At 50.1% G+C, this 26,780-nt stretch overlaps 2 protein-coding genes across 3 annotated transcripts in view; both read right to left on the bottom strand.

Moving 5' to 3' along the window:
• LOC116957463 (uncharacterized) overlaps positions 1–7,051 on the bottom strand; it is a 28,415-nt gene extending 21,364 nt beyond the window's left edge. The window contains exons 1-2 of the mRNA XM_076056145.1: positions 6,851–7,051; positions 3,177–3,281 (exon numbers count right to left, since the gene is read on the bottom strand). Of these exons, the coding sequence (XP_075912260.1) occupies positions 3,177–3,273 (97 nt within the window). The 5' untranslated portion in view covers positions 3,274–3,281; positions 6,851–7,051. The remainder of the gene's footprint in view (positions 1–3,176; positions 3,282–6,850) is intronic.
• A 6,740-nt stretch (positions 7,052–13,791) lies between these two features.
• Positions 13,792–25,265, bottom strand: LOC116957459 (heat shock cognate 71 kDa protein-like). 2 transcript variants are annotated; one of them, XM_032979620.2, is made up of 7 exons: positions 25,160–25,265; positions 21,786–22,226; positions 19,696–19,953; positions 18,437–18,862; positions 17,285–17,572; positions 16,328–16,585; positions 13,792–15,971 (listed from the first exon to the last, which is right to left on the bottom strand). In XM_032979620.2, the coding sequence occupies exons 2-7, from the start codon at positions 22,092–22,094 to the stop codon at positions 15,573–15,575; spliced, it is 1,938 nt and encodes a 645-aa protein (XP_032835511.1). In that variant the 5' UTR covers positions 22,095–22,226; positions 25,160–25,265; the 3' UTR covers positions 13,792–15,572. The 2 variants fall into 2 exon arrangements, with proteins under 2 accessions (XP_032835511.1, XP_032835510.1); XM_032979619.2 differs by lacking the exon at positions 25,160–25,265 and adding an exon at positions 24,505–24,655.
• Between the last annotated feature and the right edge of the window lie 1,515 nt (positions 25,266–26,780).

The following is a 26,780-nucleotide window of genomic DNA, read 5'->3' as shown; positions in this document are numbered from 1 at the left end:
TGTGTGTGTGTGACCATGCTGTCTGTGTATCATGCTGTGTGTGTCACCGTGCTGTGTGTGTGTCACCATGCTGTGTGTGTGTCACCGTGCTGTGTGTGTGTCACCATGCTGTGTGTGTGTCACCATGCTGTGTGTGTGTCACCGTGCTGTGTGTGTGTGTCACCATGCTGTGTGTGTGTCACCATGCTGTGTGTGTGACCATGCTGTGTGTGTGTCACCGTGCTGTGTGTGTGTCACCATGCTGTGTGTGTGTGTCACCGTGCTGTGTGTGTGTCACCATGCTGTGTGTGTGTCACCATGCTGTGTGTCACCATGCTGTGTGTGTGTCACCGTGCTGTGTGTGTGTGTCACCGTGCTGTGTGTGTGTCACCATGCTGTGTGTGTGTGTCACCGTGCTGTGTGTGTGTCACCATGCTGTGTGTGTGTGTGTGACCGTGCTGTGTGTGTGTGTCACCGTGCTGTGTGTCACCATGCTGTGTGTGTGTGTCACCGTGCTCTGTGTGTGTGTCACCGTGCTGTGTGTGTGTCACCGTGCTCTGTGTGTGTGTCACCATGCTGTGTGTGTGTGTCACCATGCTGTGTGTGTGTGTGTGACCGTGCTGTGTGTGTGTGTCACCGTGCTGTGTGTCACCATGCTGTGTGTGTCACCATGCTGTGTGTGTGTCACCATGCTGTGTGTGTGTCACCGTGCTCTGTGTGTGTGTCACCGTGCTGTGTGTGTGTCACCGTGCTCTGTGTGTGTGTCACCATGCTGTGTGTGTGTGTCACCATGCTGTGTGTGTGTCACTATGCTGTGTGTGTGTCACCGTGCTCTGTGTGTGTGTCACCGTGCTCTGTGTGTGTGTCACCGTGCTCTGTGTGTGTGTCACCGTGCTGTGTGTGTGTCACCATGCTGTGTGTGTGTCACTATGCTGTGTGTGTGTCACCATGCTGTGTGTGTGTGTCACCATGCTGTGTGTGTGTCACTATGCTGTGTGTGTGTCACCGTGCTGTGTGCGTGTGTCACCGTGCTGTGTGTGTGTGTGTCACCGTGCTGTGTGTGTGTCACCGTGCTGTGTGTGTGTCACCATGCTGTGTGTGTGTCACCGTGCTGTGTGTGTGTCACCATGCTGTGTGTGTGTGTCACCATGCTGTGTGTGTGTGTCACCATGCTCTGTGTGTGTGTCACCATGCTGTGTGTGTGTCACCATGCTGTGTGTGTGTGTGTCACCATGCTGTGTGTGTGTGTCACCATGCTGTGTGTGTGTGTCACCATGCTGTGTGTGTGTGTCACCGTGCTGTGTGTGTGTCACCATGCTGTGTGTCACCATGCTGTGTGTGTGTGCCATGCTGTGTGTGTGTGTCACCATGCTGTGTGTCACCATGCTGTGTGTGTGTCACCGTGCTGTGTGTGTGTCACCATGCTGTGTGTGTGTCACCATGCTGTGTGTGTGTGTGTCACCATGCTGTGTGTGTGTCACCATGCTGTGTGTGTGTGTGTCACCATGCTGTGTGTGTGTGTCACCATGCTGTGTGGGTGTCACCATGCTGTGTGTGTGTCACCATGCTGTGTGTGTGTGTGTCACCGTGCTGTGTGTGTGTGTCACCATGCTGTGTGTGTGTCACCATGCTGTGTGTGTGTGTCACCATGCTGTGTGTGTGTGTCACCATGCTGTGTGTGTGTGTCACCGTGCTCTGTGTGTGTGTCACCGTGCTCTGTGTGTGTGTCACCGTGCTGTGTGTGTGTCACCATGCTGTGTGTGTGTCACCATGCTGTGTGTGTGTGTGACCGTGCTGCGTGTGTGTGTCACCATGCTGTGTGTGTGTGACTATGCTGTGTGTGTGTCACCATGCTGTGTGTGTGTGCCATGCTGTGTGTGTGCCGTGCTGTGTGTGTGTGTGTCACCATGCTGTGTGTGTGTGTCACCATGCTGTGTGTGTGTCACCATGCTGTGTGTCACCATGCTGTGTGTGTGTGTGTGTGACCATGCTGTGTGTGTGTCACCATGCTGTGTGTGTGTCACCGTGCTGTGTGTGTGTCACCATGCTGTGTGTCACCATGCTGTGTGTGTGTCACCGTGCTGTGTGTGTGTCACCATGCTGTGTGTGTGTGACCGTGCTGTGTGTGTGTGTCACCATGCTGTGTGTGTGTGACCGTGCTGTGTGTGTGTCACCATGCTGTGTGTGTGTCACTATGCTGTGTGTGTGTCACTGTGCTGTGTGTGTGTGTGACCATGCTGTGTGTGTGTCACCATGCTGTGTGTGTGTCACCATGCTGTGTGTCACCATGCTGTGTGTGTGTCACCGTGCTGTGTGTGTGTCACCATGCTGTGTGTGTGTGACCGTGCTGTGTGTGTGTCACCATGCTGTGTGTGTGTCACCGTGCTGTGTGTGTGTCACCATGTTGTGTGTGTGTCACCGTGCTGTGTGTGTGTCACCATGCTGTGTGTGTCACCATGCTGTGTGTGTCACCATGCTGTGTGTGTGTCACCATGCTGTGTGTGTGTCACCATGCTGTGTGTGTGTCACCATGCTGTGTGTGTGTCACCGTGCTGTGTGTGTGTCACCGTGCTGTGTGTGTCACCATGCTGTGTGTGTGTGTCACCATGCTGTGTGTGTGTCACCGTGCTGTGTGTGTGTGTCACCATGCTGTGTGTGTCACCATGCTGTGTGTGTGTGTCACCGTGCTGTGTGTGTGTGTCACCATGCTGTGTGTGTGTGTGTCACCATGCTGTGTGTGTGTGTCACCGTGCTGTGTGTGTGTCACCATGCTGTGTGTCACCATGCTGTGTGTGTGTCACCGTGCTGTGTGTGTGTCACCATGCTGTGTGTGTGTGTCACCGTGCTGTGTGTGTGTCACCATGCTGTGTGTGTGTGTGTCACCGTGCTGTGTGTGTGTGTCACCATGCTGTGTGTGTGTGTCACCATGCTGTGTGTGTGTGTCACCGTGCTGTGTGTGTGTCACCATGCTGTGTGTCACCATGCTGTGTGTGTGTCACCGTGCTGTGTGTGTGTCACCATGCTGTGTGTGTGTGTCACCGTGCTGTGTGTGTGTCACCATGCTGTGTGTGTGTGTCACCATGCTGTGTGTGTGTCACCATGCTGTGTGTGTGTCACTGTGCTGTGTGTGTGTGTGACCATGCTGTGTGTGTGTCACCATGCTGTGTGTGTGTCACCATGCTGTGTGTGTGTGTCACCATGCTGTGTGTGAGTCCGGGTCCCAGTCACAGCTGGAGCTGCGCTTCTCTTCGCCAGACGCATCAGGAAGCTGTCGTGAGCCACCAACGCCTCCATCGCGAACCCTGCAAAAAAAAACACAAAACGCCATCGCAAGGGTCGAGGGTTGGTTTCATGTAACGCGATGAGACCTGAACAGACCAGAGATGAGTCATCTCATCCGAGTGGGAACCCCCCCCCTCCCCTCCCGCACGCCTTGCCTGGTCCTAGCACTAAATGTAATAACAATGAACATCAACGCTTTCACCGATTGTCCATTGTGAGGTCAATTCTAAATTAGCTAAGTAACTGCAAGCGAATACCATGGGAGTTGTCTAGTTCACCATGGGAGTTGTCCAGTTCACCATGGGAGTTGTCCAGTTCATCATGGGAGTTGTCTAGTTCATCATGGGAGTTGTCCAGTTCACCATGAGAGTTGTCCAGTTCACCATGGGAGTTGTCTAGTTTACCATGGAAGTTGTCCAGTTCACCATGGGTATTGTCTAGTTCACCATGGGAGTTGTCTAGTTCACCATGGGAGTTGTCCAGTTCACCATGGGAGTTGTCTAGTTCACCATGGGAGTTGTCTAGTTCACCATGGAAGTTGTCCAGTTCACCATGGGTATTGTCTAGTTCACCATGGGAATTGTCTAGTTCACCATGGAAGTTGTCCAGTTTACCATGGGAGTTGTCCAGTTTACCATGGGAGTTGTCTAGTTCACCATGGAAGTTGTCCAGTTCACCATGGGTATTGTCTAGTTCACCATGGGAATTGTCTAGTTCACCATGGAAGTTGTCTAGTTTACCATGGGAGTTGTCTAGTTCACCATGGAAGTTGTCTAGTTTACCATGGGAGTTGTCCAGTTTAACATGGGAGTTCAGTCTAGTTGTGAGTGGAGTGACTGGTGGGCTAACCTGTCTAATTGTGAGTGGGGTAACTGGTGGGCTAACATGTCTAGTTGTGAGTGGGGTGACTGCTAGGCTAACGTGTCTAGTTGTGAGTGGGGTAACTGCTGGGCTAACGTGTCTAGTTGTGAGTGGGGTGACTGGTGGGCTAACCTGTCTAGTTGTGAGTGGAGTGACTGGTGGGCTAACCTGTCTAGTTGTGAGTGGAGTGACTGGTGGGCTAACCTGTCTAGTTGTGAGTGGGGTGACTGCTGGGCTAACGTGTCTAGTTGAGAGTGGGGTGACTGGTGGGCTAACGTGTCTAGTTGTGAGTGGGGTGACTGCTAGGCTAACGTGTCTAGTTGTGAGTGGGGTAACTGTTGGGCTAACGTGTCTAGTTGTGAGTGGGGTGACTGGTGGGCTAACGTGTCTAGTTGTGAGTGGGGTAACTGGTGGGCTAACGTGTCTAGTTGTGTGTGGGGTGACTGGTGAGCTAACGTGTCTAGTTGTGAGTGGGGTGACTGGTGGGCTAACATGTCTAGTTGTGAGTGGGGTAACTGGTGGGCTAACGTGTCTAGTTGTGAGTGGGGTGACTGCTAGGCTAACGTGTCTAGTTGTGAGTGGGGTAACTGCTGGGCTAACGTGTCTAGTTGTGAGTGGGGTGACTGCTGGGCTAACCTGTCTAGTTGTGAGTGGGGTGACTGGTGGGCTAACCTGTCTAGTTGTGAGTGGGGTGACTGCTGGGCTAACCTGTCTAGTTGTGGGTGGGGTGACTGCTGGGCTAACATGTCTAGTTGTGAGTGGGGTGACTGCTGGGCTAACCTGTTTAGTTGTGAGTGGGGTGACTGCTGGGCTAACCTGTCTAGTTGTGAGTGGGGTGACTGCTGGGCTAACATGTCTAGTTGTGAGTGGGGTGACTGCTGGGCTAACATGTCTAGTTGTGAGTGGGGTGACTGGTGGGATAACGTGTCTAGTTGTGAGTGGGGTGACTGGTGGGCTAACCTGTCTAGTTGTGAGTGGGGTGACTGCTGGGCTAACCTGTCTAGTTGTGAGTGGGGTGACTGGTGGGCTAACCTGTCTAGTTGTGAGTGGGGTAACTGCTGGGCTAACCTGTCTAGTTGTGAGTGGGGTGACTGGTGGGCTAACATGTCTAGTTGTGAGTGGGGTGACTGGTGGGCTAACGTGTCTAGTTGTGAGTGGGGTGACTGCTGGGCTAACATGTCTAGTTGTGAGTGGGGTAACTGCTGGGCTAACCTGTCTAGTTGTGAGTGGGGTGACTGCTGGGCTAACCTGTCTAGTTGTGAGTGGGGTGACTGCTGGGCTAACATGTCTAGTTGTGAGTGGGGTGACTGCTGGGCTAACCTGTCTAGTTGTGAGTGGGGTGACTGGTGGGCTAACCTGTCTAGTTGTGAGTGGGGTGACTGGTGGGCTAACGTGTCTAGTTGTGAGTGGGGTGACTGCTGGGCTAACGTGTCTAGTTGTGAGTGGGGTGACTGCTGGGCTAACATGTCTAGTTGTGAGTGGGGTAACTGCTGGGCTAACCTGTCTAGTTGTGAGTGGGGTGACTGGTGGGATAAATATGGAGGGAAAAATCGGAAGACCTGGAGAAAAAAATCAACGCGACCACAGGGAGAGAAAGAGAGAGACGCAAACTCCAAATACACAGCAGCAGGCATCAGGGTCGAGATCGAACCCACGACCTCCTGCACACCAGGCGAGGTAGTTAACATCTCAGCCACCGTGATGATGATGATGAGAGAGACGCAAACTCCAAATATACAGCAGCAGGCGTCAGGGTCGAGATCGAACTAAAGATATTCTCCCTGTCGGGGAGGGATTGACTCAGCCAATCACCACACCTCCCTCTGGGGTCGATAAACTTGAGTACCATCACTATTTTTTGGAGGGGAGGGGGGGAGTCAACAGTGGTTGTCCCATAAATTCAGCCGCTCCCGCCATAGGAAGGAGGAATTTCCACCTCTATCTCTTGCAGGGCTGTAAACGTTGTCCAAAGCCTCAATGGGACTTGGGTTTGCTTGCCGGAGTTTATCGGCGCAGTGCGCTGATCACTGCGCCACCGCTCCCCACTTGAACGCACAAAAACAGACAAAGATCCCCCGTGTAGCCTCAACAAACTGTTGGGGCAAGTGCTGTTAGCGAGGCGCAGCAGCGCCTATTACGGCACACGAGGGGGTGGGTGGCCAGCACCGCGCCCGGCCGCCTTTGTCTCCCCCAGTGGCGATGTTCACTGCACACCGCACCGGGTTACTCATTTGAGGCTGAGTCGACCTAGGCGAGGCACCAGCAACCGGTTCTGATAATCGTCACCGGTGGTGTTGGTGGTGGCCGTGAGCGGGAGTCGAACTCGACACCACCGCTCCCCACCCCACCGCCCCACGTACTCGGAACGCCGATTTACACACGAGGATTCGTGGCCGCTTCATAGCAAATGCACAACCGGAGACTTAAAGCGCAGCAAACAGACCGCTTGACGTCTCACAAACATAGGAACATTAAACACGCGCGCGTGAAATACAGCGCACGAGACAGCACCCCCGCCCCCTCCACGTGGCCTTAGCCGCCCGAGGCCTACGTCGGGCTGTCCGGCTGCGGGAATCAGGCGAGGCCGGCGACTCCGCACGTGGAGGGCGATGAGGTAAAAGTTGCGGTTTTTTTATATTGAAATTAAAAAAAATAACCCTCGTTCAAACATCTTAAATGACGGACTACATCGTCCGCGATGGTCCACCGAGAACGTCGATTTCCTTACCCGGTAAGAATCCGCGTAAAAAACTTAGCCGCCTCTTCGGCTGCGACTCCTCGCGGGTGTGAATGACCAATAAAGTTACACGCAAATCGTCACGCCACAAGGGTCCCGGCACCGCGCTACCAATAAAGTTGTCAAAATCGGCGGTGCGCGGTGACGTCGCCGCGTTTAGCTTGTCGATGACGCGAAGCAACGCGATGACGTAACCAGCTCGATGACGTCACCGCGCAACAAAAACAAATTCTCACGGCCGCGCAGTTAGTGAGACGCGCACGAGGAGGGAGGAGGCTCCCTTCGATGTCGTGGGGTGTGTGTGGGGGGGTGAAACGTTGATCCATCCAGCAGTGGATTTACAAAGGTGGAGACGGTCAACGCACCGCGGTTTAACCCACACGACTTAACCCACACGGCTTAACCCAGCTTTCCTGTACAGGGAAATTGAGTTTTTAGGTCCCATACGGCGTACAGCCGTTTCAATACGGACAGCAAAACTATGAAGTTTCTGTCTCGCATAGACTCCAATGTTAAAGTCTCTACCCATAGACTCCAATGTTAAAGTCTCCCATAGACTCCAATGTTAAAGTCTCTACCCTTAGACTCCAATGTTAAAGTCTCCCATAGACTCCAATGTTAAAGTCTCCCATAGACTACAATGTTAAAGTCTCCCATAGACTACAATGTTAAAGTCTCTACCCATAGACTCCAATGTTAAAGTCTCCCATAGACTCTAATGTTAAAGTCTCCCATAGACTCCAATGTTAAAGTCTCCCATAGACTAAAATGTTAAAGTCTCTACCCATAGACTACAATGTTAAAGTCTCCTATAGACTCCAATGTTAAAGTCTCCCAAATACTCCAATGTTAAAGTCTCCCATAGACTCCAATGTTAAAGTCTCCCATATACTCCAATGTTAAAGTCTCCCAATGTTAAAGTCTCCAATAGACTCCAATGTTAAAGTCTCCCATAGACTCCAATGTTAAAGTCTCCCATAGACTCCAATATTAAAGTCTCCCATAGACTCCAATGTTAAAATCTCCCATAGACTCCAATGTTAACGTCTCCCATAGACTCCAATGTTAAAGTCTCCCATAGACTCCAATGTTAAAGTCTCCCATAGACTCCAATGTTAAAGTCTCCCATAGACTCCAATATTAAAGTCTCCCATAGACTCCAATGTTAAAATCTCCCATAGACTCCAATGTTAACGTCTCCCATAGACTCCAATGTTAAAGTCTCCCATAGACTCCAATGTTAAAGTCTCTCATAGACTCCAATGTTAAAGTCTCCCATAGACTCCAATGTTAAAGTCTCTACCCATAGACTCCAATGTTAAAGTCTCCCATAGACTCCAATGTTAAAGTCTCCCATAGACTCCAATGTTAAAATCTCCCATAGACTCCAATGTTAAAGTCTCTCATTGACTCCAATGTTAAAGTCTCCCATAGACTCCAATGTTAAAGTGTCTACCCATAGACTCCAATGTTAAAGTCTCCCATAGACTCTAATGTTAAAGTCTCCCATAGACTCCAATGTTAAAGTCTCCCATAGACTAAAATGTTAAAGTCTCTACCCATAGACTGCAATGTTAAAGTCTCCTATAGACTCCAATGTTAAAGTCTCCCAAATACTCCAATGTTAAAGTCTCCCATAGACTCCAATGTTAAAGTCTCCCATATACTCCAATGTTAAAGTCTCCCAATGTTAAAGTCTCCAATAGACTCCAATGTTAAAGTCTCCCATAGACTCCAATGTTAAAGTCTCCCATAGACTCCAATATTAAAGTCTCCCATAGACTCCAATGTTAAAATCTCCCATAGACTCCAATGTTAACGTCTCCCATAGACTCCAATGTTAAAGTCTCCCATAGACTCCAATGTTAAAATCTCCCATAGACTCCAATGTTAAAGTCTCCCATAGACTCCAATATTAAAGTCTCCCATAGACTCCAATGTTAAAATCTCCCATAGACTCCAATGTTAACGTCTCCCATAGACTCCAATGTTAAAGTCTCCCATAGACTCCAATGTTAAAGTCTCTCATAGACTCCAATGTTAAAGTCTCCCATAGACTCCAATGTTAAAGTCTCTACCCATAGACTCCAATGTTAAAGTCTCCCATAGACTCCAATGTTAAAGTCTCCCATAGACTCCAATGTTAAAATCTCCCATAGACTCCAATGTTAAAGTCTCTCATTGACTCCAATGTTAAAGTCTCCCATAGACTCCAATGTTAAAGTGTCTACCCATAGACTCCAATGTTAAAGTCTCCCATAGACTCTAATGTTAAAGTCTCCCATAGACTCCAATGTTAAAGACTCCCATAGACTAAAATGTTAAAGTCTCTACCCATAGACTACAATGTTAAAGTCTCCTATAGACTCCAATGTTAAAGTCTCCCAAATACTCCAATGTTAAAGTCTCCCATAGACTCCAATGTTAAAGTCTCCCATATACTCCAATGTTAAAGTCTCCCAATGTTAAAGTCTCCAATAGACTCCAATGTTAAAGTCTCCCATAGACTCCAATGTTAAAGTCTCCCATAGACTCCAATATTAAAGTCTCCCATAGACTCCAATGTTAAAATCTCCCATAGACTCCAATGTTAACGTCTCCCATAGACTCCAATGTTAAAGTCTCCCATAGACTCCAATGTTAAAGTCTCCCATAGACTCCAATGTTAAAGTCTCCCATAGACTCCAATATTAAAGTCTCCCATAGACTCCAATGTTAAAATCTCCCATAGACTCCAATGTTAACGTCTCCCATAGACTCCAATGTTAAAGTCTCCCATAGACTCCAATGTTAAAGTCTCTCATAGACTCCAATGTTAAAGTCTCCCATAGACTCCAATGTTAAAGTCTCTACCCATAGACTCCAATGTTAAAGTCTCCCATAGACTCCAATGTTAAAGTCTCCCATAGACTCCAATGTTAAAATCTCCCATAGACTCCAATGTTAAAGTCTCTCATTGACTCCAATGTTAAAGTCTCCCATAGACTCCAATGTTAAAGTGTCTACCCATAGACTCCAATGTTAAAGTCTCCCAAATACTCCAATGTTAAAGTCTCCCAAATACTCCAATGTTAAAGTCTCCCATAGACTCCAATGTTAAAGTCTCCCATATACTCCAATGTTAAAGTCTCCCAATGTTAAAGTCTCCAATAGACTCCAATGTTAAAGTCTCCCATAGACTCCAATGTTAAAGTCTCCCATAGACTCCAATATTAAAGTCTCCCATAGACTCCAATGTTAAAATCTCCCATAGACTCCAATGTTAACGTCTCCCATAGACTCCAATGTTAAAGTCTCCCATAGACTCAAATGTTAAAGTCTCTACCCATAGACTCCAATGTTAAAGTCTCCCATAGACTCCAATGTTAAAGTCTCCCATAGACTCCAATGTTAAAGTCTCCCATAGACTCCAATATTAAAGTATCCCATAGACTCCAATGTTAAAATCTCCCATAGACTCCAATGTTAACGTCTCCCATAGACTCCAATGTTAAAGTCTCCCATAGACTCCAATGTTAAAGTCTCTCATAGACTCCAATGTTAAAGTCTCCCATAGACTCCAATGTTAAAGTGTCTACCCATAGACTCAAATGTTAAAATCTCCCATAGACTCCAATGTTAAAGTCTCCCATAGACTCCAATGTTAAAATCTCCCATAGACTCCAATGTTAAAGTCTCTCATTGACTCCAATGTTAAAGTCTCCCATAGACTCCAATGTTAAAGTGTCTACCCATAGACTCCAATGTTAAAGTCTCCCATAGACTCCAATGTTAAAGTCTACCATAGACTCCATTGTTAAAGTCTCCCATAGACTCTAATGTTAAAGTCTCTACCCATAGACTACAATGTTAAAGGCTACCATAGACTCCAATGTTAAAGTATCACATAGACTCCATTGTTAAAGTCTCCCATAGACACTAATGTTAAAGTCTCTACCCATAGACTACAATGTTAAAGTCTCCCATAGACTACAATGTTAAAGTCTCTCAGCGACTCCAATGTTAAAGTCTCCCATAGACTCCAATGTTAAAGTCTCCCATAGACTACAATGTTAAAGTCTCCCATAGACTCCAATGTTAAAGTGTCTACCCATAGACTACAATGTTAAAGTCTCCCATAGACTCCAATGTTAAAGTCTCCCATAGACTACAATGTTAAAGTCTCCCATAGACTACAATGTTAAAGTCTCTACCCATAGACTCCAATGTTAAAGTCTCCCATAGACTCTAATGTTAAAGTCTCCCATAGACTCCAATGTTAAAGTCTCCCATAGACTAAAATGTTAAAGTCTCTACCCATAGACTACAATGTTAAAGTCTCCTATAGACTCCAATGTTAAAGTCTCCCAAATACTCCAATGTTAAAGTCTCCCATAGACTCCAATGTTAAAGTCTCCCATATACTCCAATGTTAAAGTCTCCCAATGTTAAAGTCTCCAATAGACTCCAATGTTAAAGTCTCCCATAGACTCCAATGTTAAAGTCTCCCATAGACTCCAATATTAAAGTCTCCCATAGACTCCAATGTTAAAATCTCCCATAGACTCCAATGTTAACGTCTCCCATAGACTCCAATGTTAAAGTCTCCCATAGACTCCAATGTTAAAGTCTCCCATAGACTCCAATGTTAAAGTCTCCCATAGACTCCAATATTAAAGTCTCCCATAGACTCCGATGTTAAAATCTCCCATAGACTCCAATGTTAACGTCTCCCATAGACTCCAATGTTAAAGTCTCCCATAGACTCCAATGTTAAAGTCTCTCATAGACTCCAATGTTAAAGTCTCCCATAGACTCCAATGTTAAAGTCTCTACCCATAGACTCCAATGTTAAAGTCTCCCATAGACTCCAATGTTAAAGTCTCCCATAGACTCCAATGTTAAAATCTCCCATAGACTCCAATGTTAAAGTCTCTCATTGACTCCAATGTTAAAGTCTCCCATAGACTCCAATGTTAAAGTGTCTACCCATAGACTCCAATGTTAAAGTCTCCCATAGACTCTAATGTTAAAGTCTCCCATAGACTCCAATGTTAAAGTCTCCCATAGACTAAAATGTTAAAGTCTCTACCCATAGACTACAATGTTAAAGTCTCCTATAGACTCCAATGTTAAAGTCTCCCAAATACTCCAATGTTAAAGTCTCCCATAGACTCCAATGTTAAAGTCTCCCATATACTCCAATGTTAAAGTCTCCCAATGTTAAAGTCTCCAATAGACTCCAATGTTAAAGTCTCCCATAGACTCCAATGTTAAAGTCTCCCATAGACTCCAATATTAAAGTCTCCCATAGACTCCAATGTTAAAATCTCCCATAGACTCCAATGTTAACGTCTCCCATAGACTCCAATGTTAAAGTCTCCCATAGACTCAAATGTTAAAGTCTCTACCCATAGACTCCAATGTTAAAGTCTCCCATAGACTCCAATGTTAAAGTCTCCCATGGGTGACCAATAAGGTCTGAATTTATCTTTAAGGAGATAGCCACTGATCAGGGGTTGACAGGTTTGTTGAAGACTTTCAAACTTGCAGTGCCAGGGCTCTCAAACCCACAGGGGCACCCACACCCAGGAATCCAACCTAGGTCTTGGCAAGTGCGAGGATTTTTCTTTTCTCCGGGCCCTCCGGGTTTTCCCCTCCACATTTGGAAGCATGCATTGAGACTATTTAGATGATTTCGCTGCTGTAAATGTACAACACAACAAGCCACTTTGATGAGCTGCTTTCATTTGTGGCACAGGTCGCTTCATGCCTCAGTGGGGCTTGGCCTGGTAGCATGGGGATGGTAGAATGTTGTATTTTAATGTTTGGGTGCTTTGTTGACCTTACTTTGCACTACTGTGTTTCTGTAACTGTTGTTGTAACGTTCTTACCCCGCGTCCCCTGCTGGATATGTGAACCTTATGGCGGTTACCCCGGGGCACCACAGTACCCCGACTCTCGCATAATGTCCGTGATGCAGTCACGTTTAGTCCTGTTGATGGTCGGCGATGCGACAATCGACTCCATCTCGACGAGCTGTACTCGCGATGCACCACCACTGCGGTGCGTGCGAGCGAGCGTTCGGGGTTGCAGCGAGATCATCGTCCTCGCTGCGTTTCGACATCGCGGAGTGTGGCACCAATTTCGGATTGATTGGTACCCTAGTCGCGGAGTGAAGTACACCCCTGGGGAAAAAAAGTGTCCCAGATATTTAATATTTAATTGCCTCGGCCAGTTTGTATTATTTGGTACCGCCATAAGGATCATGTGGACAAGAGCTTTATAGCTCATCGGATTCCTCCAGTATAAATGTTCTGATTGTGATAGTTGAGTATCTGACATGGACAAAATGAACCCACTGATACATTCAGACCCAGGGCTCGAACTCAAAACCTCAGCTGTGCTGGTTTAGCGCATCCGACATGGCGATTATGAACCCCATAAGACACACCCAGGGCTTGAACCCATGCTTTGAGCAGTGCTAGTTGAGTGTACTGTATCTGACATGGTCATTATGAACCCACTGAGACTACCTGTTGCTGGTCTGAGACTTAGGTCATGCCACTGGCTTACTGCAAAGGAAAACGATCCAGGCTTATTTTGAGCCCTCGATTCATTCCTCCCCATTATATTTTAAGCTTCGAGCCTTAGCGGATGAATTTAACTGCGGCTCAAAATAATCGTGACTCACGAACAAAGCGTCCTCAAGCCTAGCGGTGGATTTAATATTGCAGAAGCTTAATCGGCCATGAGCATTACACTGCTGGATGAGGTCACCCGAGACTGATCGTGTTACTTAGTCTCAAGATACTGGTCCTGAGACCCAGCCTCAACTCGGGATAATGATCCTGAGACCCGGTCTCAACTCTACAGACACTGATCCTGAGACCTGGTCTCAAGACACGGACCTCGACATCCGGTCTCGAGATTACAAACTGAAAGCACATTCATTTCAGATCATTTTTTTTACTTTATTGGATTTCACAGGAAACAACTTTTTTTTCCACAATCCAAAAATCGTTCGCAAAATAAAGTGGCATAGAAATATAAAAAACAAACATCTTAACTCATAAAGCACAACAGTCACTTGTTCACATCAAAGCTGTGTGTATATACTGTGTACACAGTGCATTTTACATTCAAAAATATTCTTAACATGCAAAAACTTGAACATAGCATTTATGACAAATCATGGTAGATGTGTGGGTAAGGCCACGTAATAATGATCTGGCCCAATTTGTGTCCTAGTACCAGAGCCCGGAATAATAGTTAAGAGAGGCCTAAGGCTAATAGGCGTGAAGTGCCTATGTGTTATGAATCGCCAACATAATTAAGTCAAACATACTGATTAATTTTCCTCTGCAAAATTTTTTAAACATTTATTCGACTCAGGGTAAATGTAATCAAACATGAATCACTCGACACGTTACTTTATTCAAACTAAACTTTTTTTCCGCTAGCTGTAGCCAAGTCACAAATTACGTCATCTAAGCGTTTGGGACGGCCGCGTTCTGTCGCTCACCGTCAACGCGGAACGGAGGGCCTAAGGCCTCGTTAGGCTGTGGCTTAATCCAGCCCCTGCCTAATAAAAACCCAAAATATTTTTAGTTGTATTTACCGGGCCGTTAAAAAAAACGACTGCACACCGCGCTCGAGTTGGATGCTGGACGGTCACCAACGATAAACATTTCGGGGCCAGATCATTTGCGTAGCTTTGACGCCGCAACTCTACGATGAGTCATACCGGCTGATAGAACCACCCCCCCCCCCCCTCTACGAGTCACCGCGTTCTCCCACGTCACAAGGGTGGCACAAACAGCACTTGCCTCCCCAAAAACAGCCTGTCAACGGCTAACTTTAATAACAAAGAGTTCAAAAGCGCACCGAAAACTTTCCCAAGCGGCTTGCAATCAGAATGCGGTACTGTCACACGGACAACACTCGTAAGGATGTAAAAGCAAAGCGATAAGAGACCCCAAAAAAGCAATATTAGGCTCGCTGTCAACAAATAAGGTATTTTTTTCTCCTCACCCAAGTCTTTATTATTAATTTAAGAATACCGACGGGTGGATCATTGGGAGTGCCACTCAAAAATTCAACGTTGTCATTTCCAAGGTCACGACACTTGCCACCGGTCTTCCACCGCAGCCACCTCTCGATATTCACCAAGTGGCCCGAAGCAATTTGAGAATTCACGAGTCAACACAGAAGCAGTGTAGGGGCCATGTCGCCTTGTGAATACGAGAATCTCAGCCGTCGACTTTCGCACAAAATTGAGGGCAACAAGTTGCCAGAAAACTGAAGCCATACATTCCTTGTGCATATTGGTTAGCGGCACCCTCACGTTAATATAATCTCTGTTATGGCTATATATTAACATATAAATCGGGAAAAGCTTTAACTTATTACGATCCGCAGTTCGATCTGATCACTTACAATCTGTACGGCGATTTGGTTTGTTGTTGTTGTTACAGTGCGGAGTTTACGTCCACACCAGGTTCATTACGATTTCAAAATGGAATTTCCTACAACGGAGTCCAACGTGAGATATTATCCTGCAACTAAACTGTTATGAAGGTTACATTTCAAACTCCCAAAAACAAAATCGAATTCACCTCCTCATCACCACCTTCTTGGGCAAGCCACTCGTCCACCAAACCAGTCTCACTCTCTCACCCACCTCCTCTCAATCCTGCTCCTCCTCGACCCACCCACTCACTCACTCACCACCTCAATCCACCTCCTCGATAGTCGGCCCCGACCCCGACTGTGCTCCCCCCGCGCCGGGCGAGGGCCCACCGGGGAAGCCTCCCGGCGGAGCGCCGGCGCCCTGGTACATCTTGGTGACGACGGGGGTGCACACCTTCTCCAGCTCCTTCAGCTGGTGCTGGAACTCCTCCGTCTCGGCCGTCTGATTCTTGTCGAGCCAGTTGAGCGCCTCGGTGCACTTGTCCACCACGCACTTGCGGTCGGCGTCGCTGATCTTCTGGCTGGCGCCCTCCTCGCTCACGGCGCTCTTCATGTTGAAAGCGTACGACTCGAGCGAGTTCTTGGCAGAGACCTTCTCGCGCTGAGCGTCGTCCTCAGACTTGTAGCGGTCTGCTTCCGACACCATGCGCTCGATCTCCTCCTGTGAAGCGGCGAGGAGGAGAGGGTAAGGAAGAGGATGATGATTATGATGAGGACGAGACCCAGCCTCAACTCAAAGACACCGACCCCGAGAGCCGGTCTCAACTCAAGACAATGACCAAGACCCAGTCTCAACCCAAGACACTGACCCCGAGACCCGGTCTCAACTCTAGACATTGACCAAGACCCAGTCTCAACCCAAGACACTGACCCCGAGACCCGGCCTCAACTCTAAGACACCGACCCTCTTGAGACCCCCGTCTCCTCACCGACCGCGAAAACCCTTCCTCAAAAAGACACCGACTACTCGTGGAGACACCCGGATTCACCACCCTCGCCACCCTTCTCATCACTCACCTTGCTGAGACGGCCCTTGTCGTTGTTAATGGTGATCTTGTTCTCCTTGCCCGTGCTCTTGTCCGCGGCCGCCACGTTGAGGATGCCATTGGCGTCAATGTCGAAGGTGACCTCGATCTGTGGCACCCCGCGTGGCGCCGGCGGGATGCCCGTGAGCTCAAACTTGCCCAGGAGGTTGTTGTCCTTGGTCATGGCGCGCTCACCCTCGTATACCTGCACCAGCACGCCCGGCTGGTTGTCCGCGTACGTCGTGAAGATCTGGACGGCGGGGTGGACAAAACGCACAGGCGGACAAGGCAGGTCAGGAGAGTTGCGGTGTTTTGAACGTTGCGTTTTTTTTTTTAAGAGCAGGCATTTAGACACCGCTAACAGTGCAGGGACTCCTCTGCTTATGAACGATTTAGGTTACAGAGGTCTGTTCGCAAGCCGACTTGCTCATCAGTCCAACTTTACACTTGTCGATTCCAAACATGTTGTACGGCATCGTACACTAAACACGGGGAGTAACTAAAACATTTGTATAATCTCCTGTAGATGCCACTGGTTCTTCATGTTCTGCAGATTTAGATGCCACCACCGCCATCTATTGGCCAGCGGTTTAACTTGCAACTCTCAGTCCGAACAGGCAACTGGACGCACGGACCAGGTTTGTTCGTGTCTTTGAAAGTTTGCAAGTCGAGTGTTCGTTAAGTTGAGGGAGTCCCTGTATTCTGGACTTAAACGAGATTCTTTGGATTCTTGAACTGTGGCCTCAAACTCAAAAGATTCTGCTGAGACGCAGTCAAAAGAGAAATTGATAAAACAGGGTCTCCACTCAAGACAATAATACCCAAGGGTACTGATACTACGACCCAGTCTCAACACGTTGGGGCAAGCGCCGTCAGCTAGCAGCTATGAAGGGCTGGCACGGCACACGAGGCGGTGGATGGGTGGGTGGGTGGCCGCACGCACAATTACCTGGGTCTGCTTGGTGGGGATGGTGCTGTTGCGCTTTATGAGCGGGGTCATGACCCCGCCGGCCGTCTCAATGCCGAGCGAGAGCGGCGCCACGTCGAGCAGCAGCAGGTCCTGCACGTTCTCAGACTTGTCGCCCGTGAGGATGGCGGCCTGCACGGCGGCGCCGTAGGCCACCGCCTCGTCCGGGTTGATGCTCTTGTTGAGTTCCTTGCCGTTGAAGAAGTCCTGCAGCAGCTTCTGGATCTTGGGGATGCGCGTCGAGCCACCCACCAGCACGAGGTCCTGGATCTGGGGCCCGGCCGGGGAGACGGGACGAGAGGAGGAGGAGGGCAGCGGAGAACGCGGTTGAATGTCTCGTCCAGCAGCTTCTCTTACGTAGATTTATGTTGCGGCTTATTCCATTGATGCTTTACAGCAATTATACAATTATACATGTGAGGGAGGTCGCGATGGCAAAATGTTAACTACCTTAACCACCTCGCTTGGTATACACGAGATCGTGGGTTCAATCTCGACCCAGACGCTTCATGTATATTTGGAGTTTGGCGTCTCTCTCCCCATGGTCACCGTGTGCTCCGGTTTTTCCCTCCACATTTAGAAACATGCTTGCGAGTATTTGGCTGCTATAAATTTCCACACGATGCTAAGCCACTACACGTTGAGCTATCATTAGTGATAGCCAGGTCGCAACTAAGAGACCTACACAGCTCAGTGGGCCTTGCCTGCTGGTAAAATACAAAATAGTTTGTCGCTATAAGAGGAGCGAAGCAGGTTAGTGACGATGATTGTTTCATTGTGCAACTCGCATTATGCTACACAATGACGACAATGATTATGTTGCCCTGCGTGTGCTGGAGAAGTAAGCGCTCACATGGCTCTGTGGCTACGTGGGCTCTGACATCCACCTCACACAACATTAACACACGTGTATTTTTATAATTTACATTTTCGTGTGTATCTGGTGCTTTGTGTTAAAAGCATTCGCCATCACCACTGCCACCACAATCACCACAATCACCACTGCCACCACAATCACCACCGACACTGCCATCACCATCATCACTGTCACCACAATCACCACTGCCACCACAATCACCACTGCCACCACCACCGACACTGCCATCATCACCGCCACCACCGCCACCACCTCACCTGCGACTTATCGAGCTTGGCGTCCCTCATGGCCTTCTCCACGGGCTCCAGCGTGCCACGGAAGAGGTCCGAGTTGAGCTCCTCGAATCGGGCGCGCGTCACCGACGTGTAGAAGTCGATGCCCTCGAACAGCGAGTCGATCTCGATGCTCGCCTGCGTGCTCGACGACAGGGTGCGCTTGGCGCGCTCGCACGCCGTTCGCAGGCGCCGCACGGCGCGCTTGTTTCCCGACAGGTCCTTGCGGTGCTTGCGCTTGAACTCGTCGGCGAAGTGGCTCACCATGCGGTTGTCGAAGTCCTCGCCGCCCAGGTGGGTGTCGCCCGCCGTCGATTTCACCTCGAAGATGCCGTCGTCGATCGTCAGGATGGAGACGTCAAAGGTGCCGCCGCCCAGGTCGAAGATGAGCACGTTGCGCTCGCCGCCAACCTGCTCCCGCGGGGCAGAGAGCGGGGAGATTGGATGAGGGATGAGAGGAGAGAGAGGAAGATGCGGAGGACGACAAGCCAATAAGATTGGAGACGGGAGTGGAAGGAGAGTGATGAGGTGGTTAGAGGGGGGGTGGGTGGGAATAAGGAAAGAGGGGGGTGGTGGTTACAGGAGGTGGCGGAGAGGAGAGGGGATAGGAAGGGAGGAGAGCGAAAACAGAGGGAGGGACGGTGGTGAGTGGTGAGTGGAGAGGAGAGGGAGAGAGCAGACACAATAAGAGACATTAAGACACGAGAAACTCACAGCGAGACACACAGGGACATAAAGACAAAGATCCCCCGTATAGCCTCAACAGACTGTGGGGCGAGTGTTGTTACTGAGCAGCACTTATGAAGGCCGCCATGGTACATGAGGAGGTGGGTGGCCAGCACCATGCCCGGCCGCCTTTGTCTCCCCGAGTGGCGATGTTTACCACACCGGGTACTCATTTGAGGCAGAGTCGAACTAGGGGAGGCCTGGGACCGGTTCAGATAATCGTCGCTGGTGTTGGTGTTGGCAGTGAGCGGGAATCGAACTCGGGTCACAGCCGGGTTCGTAGTGCAGCTCGTTAAGCATTGCGCTACCACTCCCAACACAGGAACACAAAGACAAAGACCCCCCCTATAGCCTTTCACAGGCTGCTGGGGCAAGTGCTGTTAGCGAGCAACTATGAATGCCGGGTGGGTGGGGTGGCCAACACCACTCCCGGTCGCCTTTGTCTCCCCAGTGGCGATGTTTTTACACACGGGGATACACACACACAGACACAGCACCACCGCCACCACCCTCCTCACCTTCTTGTCGAGGCCGTACGCGATGGCGGCCGCTGTGGGCTCGTTGATGATTCTCAGCACGTTGAGGCCGGCGATGGTGCCCGCGTCCTTGGTGGCCTGGCGCTGGGAGTCGTTGAAGTAGGCGGGCACCGTGACGACCGCATTGGTCACCGACTTGCCCAGGTAGGCCTCGGCGATCTCCTTCATCTTGGTGAGCACCATGGAGGAGATCTCCTCCGGGAAGAACGTCTTTGCCTCGCCCTTGTACTCCACTTGAACCTGTGAGGCGGTGGACATTCCACGTTACTATGGCCCGGATGGGAGAGACGGCGAGCGAGCAAGATGGAAGGAAGAGGAGGAAGAGCAAAGGCCAGGTTGGCTGGTTGTTGTTAATCACCGCAAGTTACTTAGCTCTCACCCCAACTTCGAAAAGACCATGCATATGTATGTACTCTGACATGGACTCCTCTAACGCTTTCCCCAACACAAGTTTGTTTGTCCTCGGGGGTGTTGCAGTAGCGATAGTAACGTTAGCGCTGACGCCAGGCATGCTGGATGCAGACCACAGACTCGCACTTGAGAAACCAGTTAAACCACATGAAGCTTATACGTGAATATATCGGTCTCTTAAATCAAAACCGATTGGTTTGTGGTTAGCCCGTGTGTTTCAGTGTTTGTGTATGGGTTATTGTGTACATCGAGGTGAACCCGAGGCTCTCGATGTCCCACAGAGCATCCCTTGCCTATTAACATCTGGCAATTCACCAGCATCGCTCTAAAAAGCAAGCCCGACTCTGATGAGGCACTCAATGTGAAAGCTGGTCCATATTTTGCTTTCTACTGATCCAATGCTGCTAATATTATGCACTCCCATAAGGCTAGGCTGTGGGGGGAGCTGATGGGCTGATGTCAAAAGTATTTTTATCCTCTACGTGAATAGAGGCAAGAGGCAGATCTAGAAACTTCCCTGGGGCAGACAGCGGGTTTGCCAGTCCTAAAATTTCAACCTCTGTAAATCATATCCCTCCCACGTTAGTAATTATGTATTTTCAGGGTCTTAAGTTGAGCGGAGTGGGGGGGGGGGATTGCCCCCCCCCACTCCGTTCACCACCGCTGTGGCGAGACAGGTCTGGGCTTGGCCAAACATCTCCAATATGCAGGTGGCGGCAGCTTTGGCCTCCTCCCAGCTTGCCTGTGGCTTCCACCGCCTTCAGAATCGCAGACGAAAACTAACTGTGCACGCGTTGCCGCGTCCTACCACATCGTCACTTGTTGCCAGATCCCATTCTGGCAGGCCGCCCTGTTGCCAAAAATGCCGGGCGAGGCCTGCGGCTTGACAGGCCGCCGTGGTGGTGGCCGTTCACCGTCCAAAATTTGTCAAAAGTTTCCCAATTTGGAAGAGGACACTGCAAATGACCCAACGGCGAGCACACACAGCCGCAATAGCCCCCCCCCCCGAAGCCCCCCAGAATCTAACACCGATGTGTACGTCTGCGCAGTATTTTCCCCGTTTCTCAGGCGACAACAGTTTTTGTGCTTGTGCCCGAATGCGATTTTGCTTCATTTCGGTGACCCACGTCACTGTTGTTTGCAAACGACGAGACTACATCATCCCGGTCCCCGAGTTCTCTCACCTGGTTTAGACTAAATTAACGTGAAAGCGAGTACAGACTTAACACGGCCCACCCCTTCGCGCGATGGCTTTGTGCCACAACAGCGGCTGGTCGCTTACGAGAGTCGCAACCCACAGGTGGATTTGCGATAAAAATAAAACATTTTGGTGGAATCTCGCAACAAATCCCAACACCGTGACACAAGCGTACAGAAATTCTCATTACGCACAAATGGCAAATAAAACTCCCCGACTAAAGTATTTATAAACACGTAACATCGGCAATAATATTACAGGGCTTAATCCATCCGGGGTGGTATGCCTGTGGTCTAACATTACAGGGTGGATCGTGGGAGGATGCCGATGGCCAATACGCCAAACGCCGTCCAGGTGGCTGATGCTTGCGCGGCTAACGAGAAGATCACCAACGCCTCGAACGTGCCCCCCCCCCCGCCCAACTACTACCACCGGCCCCCCCCGCGCCCGCCCATCCGCTCACCTTGGGCTTGCCACCGTCGCTCACCACCGTGAAGGGCCAGTGCTTCATGTCGCTCTGCACGATGGCATCGTCGAAGCGCCTGCCGATGAGCCGCTTGGCGTCGAAGACGGTGTTGGAGGGGTTCATGGCCACCTGGTTTTTGGCGGCGTCGCCGATGAGCCTCTCCGAGTCGTTGAAGGCAACGTACGAGGGGGTCGTGCGGTTGCCCTGGTCGTTGGCGATGATCTCCACCTTGCCGTGCTGGAACACGCCGACGCACGAGTAGGTCGTGCCCAGGTCGATGCCCACCGCAATTCCCTTGGACGCCATCCTCTCGCCCTTTGCCGCCGACGAGGTCGAGGAAGTTGACGTTGGAAAGGCGAAACGGTTTGCCGACAACGGAGAGATTGGCTCGGCTCGCTTGTTGATGGGTGTCGAGGTGCGCTGTGGCCGTCAACTTGTCTGCAAGGCCACAAGGGGGAATGGTGGCCCAGTTGGAGATTAGAAAAACGGAGAAAGACGGCGGTCGTTTTCAACTTCACCCGTTTGTAAAAATGTTCACTGATGCTGCTATAATCACGGTGCAAAGGCACAAGCAAAATAAAAAAAAAAACTGTAATGCCGTATGAAGGGCCATTGCCTGAAACGTCGCCTGTTATATACACGCTGCGTTATTTACAACTGGTGTTGTCATATTGAGGGCCTCCACATCCGATCCCCTCAGTCAAGACCACTGGTGACCAAGTCATCATCATTAAAATTATTATTGTAACCACAGGAATGTTCTGAATGCAACTGTTGACAGATTTATTATACTATTGCCTTACACAGAAGCCCATAGACTTGCATTGACACCCATAGACCCAGATACTTGCAGAGACCCCATAGACTTCCATTGAAAAAACATTTAAATATTATTTTAAGAAATCTAGAACCTTCCTTGTATAAGTACAATCCGTTAGCCAGCAAATTATTTATTTATTTAGCCTCTCCTAATATGGTCATCGATGTCAACACACGTCAGCTCAAAGTAACTATTTTGTTTTTCATCATGCAAGCCCTAGAATTGCATTCGCCAATGTAAAACAGTAGTAGCCGTCATTCAGTGGCAGTGTCATCCCCATGGCGCTCGTGCCAGGCTAGGTGCACCTTTCGGGTCGATCCACTGGCGCACACACCGAGTGTGTGTGTGTGGTTGTTTGTTTGCGAGCACCTATTAAACCCACATTATACACCCCACCCAGAGTGCCAGGCTAGGTTCACATACACACGGTGTGTGTGGTTGTTTGTTTGCGAGCACCTATTAAACCCACATTATACACCCCACCTAGAGTGCCAGGCTAGGTGCACATACACACGGTGTGTGGTTGTTTGTTTGCGAGCACCTATTAAACCCATATTATACACCCCAGAGTGCCAGGCTAGGTTCACATACACACGGTGTGTGGTTGCTTGTTTGCGAGCACCTATTAAACCCACATTATACACCCCACCTAGAGTGCCAGGCTAGGTGCACATACACACGGTGTGTGTGTGGTTGTTTGTTTGCGAGCACCTATTAAACCCACATTATACACCCCACCCAGAGTGCCAGGCTAGGTTCACATACACACGGTGAGTGTGGTTGCTTGTTTGCGAGCACCTATTAAACCCACATTATACACCCCACCTAGAGTGCCAGGCTAGGTGCACGTACACACGGTGTGGTTGCTTGTTTGTTTGCGAGCACCTATTAAACCCATATTATACACCCAAGAGTGCCAGGCTAGGTTCACATACACACGGCGAGTGTGGTTGCTTGTTTGCGAGCACCTATTAAACCCATATTATACACCCCAGAGTGCCAGGCTAGGTGCACATACACACGGTGTGTGTGGTTGCTTGTTTGCGAGCACCTATTAAACCCATATTATACACCCCACCCAGAGTGCCAGGCTAGGTGCACGTACACACGGTGTGGTTGCTTGTTTGTTTGCGAGCACCTATTAAACCCATATTATACACCCCAGAGTGCCAGGCTAGGTGCACGTACACACGATGTGTGGTTGCTTGTTTGCGAGCACCTATTAAACCCATATTATACACGCCGCCCTTATAAACCGAAGACTGTAGCGTTAGCGAACACCTATTAATGCGTTTTATCTGCAATTGGCCCGTTATATTAACTTTAAAACGGTGCCATACAGGATACGCGTAGTCTATAATCAAACAGTCCGCGCGCAGTTTCTAATTTAACACAAACAGAGCGCTTAGGCGCGGAAAGCGAAGGTAGAAAGTTCAGCTTTTTAGCGTTTAAATTAACTTCGATTAGCCACCGAGGAGGCTTATGAAACAGTGAAGGGTCACCAAACCTGCAAGTGTAAATCCACTGCTGGATGAATGCCTCTCTTACGCCCCAAGCAGCTACACTTCATTACACAAATACATTTTGGAGCAAAATTAAAAAAAACATTACAATGACCGTTGGAGTTTTCCGAGGGGGAAAAAACAAACCATTGGTGCGTTGACATTGATAACAATTAAGACATTTACACTAAATAAAATGCTAACCTGTCGAAATCACGAAACTTGTAATTGCTACAGACTTGTGTAAGACTTTGCTTTTGAACCTTCGAGAAATCCAATTACTTCGACGTCTAAATTTCACCGCAATTTTTTTTTACCATCATAATTGTTCGTTTAAAACAACATCAAACTTGGCAAACGCAAAAAAAATATCTATATATAAAAATGTTTTTACCTCAAGATTCACCACCCGCCAGACTCCTCAGCACAAATCTCGCGCGCGCTTTTTCTCCCTCCCAGCTGGGAACTCTGCGACGCCACTGCCGCGCCGCTCCCTTTTATAGCGCGGCCGGCCGCGACGTCACCCTTCCAGAAAAGACTCGCACCACCCTTCACCCCGCCCCTCAACCCCCCCCAACCCCGCCCCTCAACTCCCCCAACCCCGCCCCTAAACTCCCCCAACCCCGCCCCTCAACTCCCCCAACCCCGCCCCTAAACTCCCCCAACCCCGCCCCTCAACTCTCCAACTCCGCCCCCCAACTCCCCCAACCCCGCCCCTAAACTTCCCCAACTCCGCCCCTCAAGTCCCCCCCACCCCTCCCCTCAAACCCCCCAGCCCCGCCTCTCAAACACCCCCCCCCGTTACCCCCCCCCCACCAAAGACAAAGATCCCCCGTGTAGCCCGTAACAGACCGTCGGGGCAAGTGCTGTCAGCGACTAGCGCCTGTTGAAGCCCGCCACTGGTGCCATACGAGAGGGGGGTGGGGTGGGCCAGCACCACGCCCGGCCGCCTTTGTCTCCCCCGGTGGCGATGATTGTTTTTTTACACACCGCGCCGGTGTTAACTCATTTGAGGCCGAGTCGACCTTGGGGAGAGGGGCCCCGAGTACCCGGTTCAGACGGTCGCCACCGGCGGTGTTGTCGGCGGTGGTGGTGGTGGCCGTGATCGGGAATCGAACTCGGAATCGTTGCGCAGCGCCGACCGCTACCCCCCCCCACCCTCTCGAAGTCACGTGCTCGTTCAGGGCGGGGCTTAACCCCCCCACCACCTCCGCGGCGAAGCGAGCCAATAGGCGAGAGGAGTGGTTGGTGCGGGGGGGGGATAAGGGGGGAGGGGCCACCAATGTTAACGGTGGGGGGGGGGGCACTGCTCAACGCGGTGACGTCAACATTCCAGAACGTGCCACAGACGCCTGGTGGCGTCGCGAGGCGGCGGTCACGTGACAGGTCACCGCATGCCCGGCCACCGCATGCCCAAGCAGCTAATGTTGTGCCGGATCGCGGGGGCTTAAACGTGCACGCCACGGGCTGGATAAGAGATTGGGATTACGTGGTACGGGAAGATTGTGCAGCCGAGTGGACTTGCCGATGACTGGTAGCAGCGGTGTCAAGATCGGCGTTTGTGGAAGAGGCTCGTGAAGGACGCTGCCGCTGCTGCTGGGCAGTTTGTAGGCAGTCGCCCTCCAACAACAACGGAGGGCGGAGGAGCGACGCTCACAACGAGCGGAGCGCCAGGGTGGCTAAGACACAGAAACGGCACCGTAGGGGCCACAGCTGGTGTGCATCTGCCAGTCATCTCAGTCAGTCGACCTGCTGGGTCTGTCCCGTGACCTCCTGTCAGCGAACCTTCGACAAGCTTCACGCGATAGCCTCAAAGTGCACCTAGCCTGGCACAGGTGACTTCGCCGCCGCTGAGTGGCGAATGACGGCTGCGTTGTTGGTATTGCTCGGAGAGATGGGGGGGTGAGGGGGGAGGGGGTATAAACAAGGGGGGGGCCACGCGCTGCCCAACGCGGTGACGTCAACGTTCCAGAACGTGCCACGGACGTCTGGGCGGGGGAGTCAGGGGGTTAAATGGGGCGGGGTTAACGGTTAAAGTGGGCGGGGGGTCAGGGGGGAAAGGTGGGGCCTGTTGGCGGAATCTGGCCAATAGCAGGGGAGCGTGGGGGGCGAAAATAGGCGGGGGAAAGGGGGATGCCGGGGGCGGGGCCACGATCGGGGGGCGGGGCTAGCAGAATTACGTCACGGTTCTAGAAACGCGCAGGGCGAGGCGGTGACGCGCGGCAAGAAGACGCAGCCAATAAAGTTATACAAATCTGATATCACACATGTACCGGATTATAAATCGCAGCCAATAAAGTTATACAAATGTGATATCACACATGTACCGGATTATAAGACGCAGCCAATAAAGTTATACAAATCTGATATCACACATGTGCCGGATTATAAGACGCAGCCAATAAAGTTATAAAAATCCGATATCACACATGTACCGGATTATAAGACGCACCGACTACAGTTATACAAATCTGAAATCACACGCGTACCGGATTATAAGACGCACGGTCTTAATCCACTGCTGGATGAGGAGGGCCTTATTGTACTACCATGCTTCAGAATGCTGGTCAGTGTAACTACACGGCACTAATTTATAACGAATTGTTATATTTTGGCAAGGCCCCAACTGAGCTCTGTAGTTTATTTTTTTCCCAGAAGCGACCTGGCCAC

The sequence above is a fragment of the Petromyzon marinus genome, chromosome 74, assembly GCF_048934315.1.
Source record: "Petromyzon marinus isolate PM22_M1 ecotype Great Lakes invasive population chromosome 74, UKy_Petmar_22M1.pri1.0, whole genome shotgun sequence".
In the NCBI taxonomy this organism is placed as follows: domain Eukaryota; kingdom Metazoa; phylum Chordata; class Hyperoartia; order Petromyzontiformes; family Petromyzontidae; genus Petromyzon; species Petromyzon marinus.
This window is presented reverse-complemented; position numbering and strand designations above follow the sequence as displayed.

Bases quoted from the DNA above. Each gene is read 5' to 3' on its own strand.
- LOC116957459 (XM_032979620.2), bottom strand. From the start codon at position 22,094: ATGGCGTCCAAGGGAATTGCGGTGGGCATCGACCTGGGCACGACCTAC. The intron at 19,954-21,785 runs GTGAGCGGATGG...ACCGCCTCACAG, and splicing joins GCGACGGTGGCAAGCCCAAG to GTTCAAGTGGAGTACAAGGG. The intron at 18,863-19,695 runs GTGAGGAGGGTG...CCGCGGGAGCAG, and splicing joins CGTACGGCCTCGACAAGAAG to GTTGGCGGCGAGCGCAACGT.